Below are 3,285 nucleotides of genomic sequence, written 5' to 3'. Positions count from 1 at the left end.
AAAAAAAAAAAAAAAAAAAAAAAATTACTCTGCAGGATCATAAATTTTAAAATGACAGGAGATTGTGCTGAATGGGTAGTAACCAAGGGCAGAACTTGGATTATTTTTTAGAATTTTAGATATGAACTTTACTTATAGTTTATCTTTTTCCTATCTTATTCCTAAAAGGACTGAAAATGGCTTTGATTTGAACTTGTTTTGTAATGCACATGTACGTGTATTACAGGGCTGCATGTTTTTCCTAAAAGGTGAGTTTGGTTTCAAAACACAGATAACTTTTCAACTGTAAGTATTAAAATATTTTCTCCAACTCGGGGGGAAAAAGTCAAAAAGTTAATTTTTCCCAAGGCTGTGTTTAAAAACTTCCCTATTAAAGGGATAACTTCTCATTATGGTACTTATTTCTGTATGGTTTAATTTCTTGTAAGAGGCTTAAGGATGAAGGACAAGAGTTAATATTTGTCACAGTCTCAGATAAGATTTTTAAAATATAGTGCCAAGGGATAGTTATGCACTGTAACACCATAAATTTAACCACAGTTTATACAGATTTAAATGTAACTGCGTCTAATAGGATTCTCCTGAAGCAAGTGTGCAGAATGAATATGAACAGTGAAAAATGGGTTTATAAAACTAATGTAATATTTTCATGTGACTATGATACTTAACTTTGATAGAAGGCAAATCAAATTTTATAAGACCTGGAGTGATCATAAACAGTTAAAAGTGAATTATTCAGATTTAACAATATATGAAAGGTTTAAAAGCCCAGCAGAGTTATCCTTTTGTTCTCACTGCTGGAAGTAAAACAAAGAATCAATGGCATCTTAAAGTTACCTTCTACTTAAAATTTCACACAGTCATTATGGCTGATTTGTTTTAGTAGAAACTGACCATAACATTCCAAAGGCGGCTTTTGGTAGGTAATATCCATAATTATGTAAATGTTAAAAAACTGCTTCTGATAGGAACCTCTTCAATGTTGAAACAATTTACACCTTACAGGATACTTAAGGGCTACTTTTTCATGCATTGGTGCACACAATGAATGGTAGCACTGGGAAAAGCCAATATTTTTTAAAAGGTAATTTTTAAAAATTAAAAATACCAATGTTTATATAGGTAACAAATGCATTTGGTTTTAAAAAAAAATCAAGTGATACAAATGGGTGTGCAGTGAAACAGAAGTCTTCCCTTTACTCTTGTTTCTCAGTTTCCCAGATCCCTTTCTCAGAATCAACTTTTGTTAATTTCTTGAATCTTTCCAGACCAATTCCCCATATTTATAAGCACATATACATAAACTTTAGAAGACTTAAAAATAGCTGACTTTCTCTCTAGTAAGCCTAACAGTAACAAGTTAGCTTGAGCTTTTAAAAATACACCAGCATGTAAAAACAGTGTAGGGTGGGTGAAATTAAAAAAAGAAAAGCCAGATACTACATTGTTTTCACTGTAGCTCTGCCATCAACCACAGAATCCTTTCCTGAAAGGTGCAACAACTAAATGCTTCACCACGGTGGCCAGAGAGGGCAGTGTGTACCAACGACAAAGGCAAAGGCAGAAAAGCTGCAAAACCCTTCACCATTCCAGGAGTATCAGAGATTCCGTCCTATCCAGCTCAGTTTCAAGTTCTGAAGGTAAAGCTGTATAATAGATCTACGTGATTTCTCCCCAGAGGGGGCTACTCAGATGGAATGTCATTATTATTGAACACCCTAAGGCAAAGAGGACAACGAAGCAATTCAGATAAGGAGCACTATCAGAAACCCTACTATGCATAGAATTTATTTTGAAAAAGTAAAACAAAATCTTAATTTCCAAGGAATGGCGATATAAATTGAGAGTTACAGAAAGGAAAGACTACAGAAATTGATTTCAGAAATATAAAATTTTAATACAATGAGGAAATCATTAATAATTTATGGGGTGACTGCGAAACAATCACCAGATAAAGTCTTAGGTTACCTTAGCACAAACTGTACATATAAGTATACAGTGGGTAGTTAAATTGCTGAAATCTCAATTATGAATTTAGGAATATCTGAACAGTAGATAATTTGTGCAATTAAAATTTAAAGCAAAATTATACAGAATTTTCCAGTAAAACAAATTTGAAAAGTGTTAATATGGAGTGGGAAAAAACCCAACATTTTTCACTGTACAAATATCAAGATACAATGAAAAGCGCTAATCAATGCCTTAACTCCTTACCCAATATTTTAAAAATGGGAATATTTCATAACATTACAAATACACAGCTATTCAGTTTTCAATCTAAGTCAGTAGCGGAAAAGGGAAGCCCTTTATTGGTGGTGGTGATTTTCCTCCGAGGACCGAAAACAGGATTTATTCAGTCCGATTTTCAGAAACAACTTTCTATCACCATATTAATTATCTATGAATATAAATTTTAATCTAAAATAACACCTCCTGGAAAATGCAAAGCAGCTGTAGTATGTTTTGGAGCTTTGTGTACTTGGCAAGCCGACTGTTTTAATTCCCGGTACAACAAATCATAAAGAAGCAGATACCGGCGGCAGGGTATCCTGAGGTCCCGGGAAGCGCCAAGGCACAGCCCCAAGCAGCGGCGCCCGCAGTGGTGCCGCAGCCTCCGCGGCCGCAGCAGGTGGGACCCGGCCGGCGGAGAGGCCGTTCCGCCGCACGCCACCGCGGGGCTTTTCAAGAACAGCCGCGACGCCTCAGCTGGGGTTTTTATTGTTTGCTCGGAATGACTTTGTTACTAATGCTGAAAAAGAGCGGCCTACGCTCCACTCACACAAACCCCACAACTTTGCAAAGCGATGTGCGGAATTCCGAGGAAGAGGCGCTAGGGCACAGCTCGGAGAGCCGGCCGAGCCGCCGCGTCCCGTTGAGCTCCCCGGTTCCCCCGCCAGGCACGCAGAAGGCTGGGGAGAAGCGCTCGGGGAACGAGTCGATCCCAGAGGGAGCGGGGGCTCCGCGATCCGCTCGCGCCAGACAAAGGGGCGCGTCGAACGCCTGGCGCCGGGCAGGGACACGAAGACGCCGGCTTCGCCCGCAGGGGGCGCCGTCCGCAGCTCTGGGCGCTTACCTTTGAGGACCGAGCAGAGCTGCTCCAGGGCCATGTTCCCGAGCTGCCCGGCGCTTCGCGAGGGGCCAAGGCGGCGACGAAGAGGCGGTGGCGGAAGCGCGGCGCTCACGGATCAGCGCGGCGGCAGCCCCGCTCCGTCCCCATCGCCCGCCACCAGGTTGCTACCCGCAGGGTAGGACTCAGGTCCTGCGGCCCGCCATGCCCCAGCCTCC

At 41.4% G+C, this 3,285-nt stretch overlaps 1 protein-coding gene across 1 annotated transcript in view; it reads right to left on the bottom strand.

Moving 5' to 3' along the window:
- Positions 1-3,281, bottom strand: part of NETO2 (neuropilin and tolloid like 2) — a 69,274-nt gene extending 65,993 nt beyond the window's left edge. Inside the window, exon 1 of the mRNA XM_007450382.1 lies at positions 3,074-3,281. Coding sequence (XP_007450444.1) covers positions 3,074-3,107 — 34 coding nt within the window. The 5' untranslated portion in view covers positions 3,108-3,281. The remainder of the gene's footprint in view (positions 1-3,073) is intronic.
- Positions 3,282-3,285: the final 4 nt, after the last annotated feature.

Source organism: Lipotes vexillifer, unplaced genomic scaffold (genome assembly GCF_000442215.2).
Source record: "Lipotes vexillifer unplaced genomic scaffold, Lipotes_vexillifer_v1.1 scaffold1489, whole genome shotgun sequence".
NCBI lineage: Eukaryota > Metazoa > Chordata > Mammalia > Artiodactyla > Lipotidae > Lipotes > Lipotes vexillifer.
Note: the sequence above shows the minus strand (reverse complement) of the source record. Positions and strands in the feature narration are given on the sequence as shown.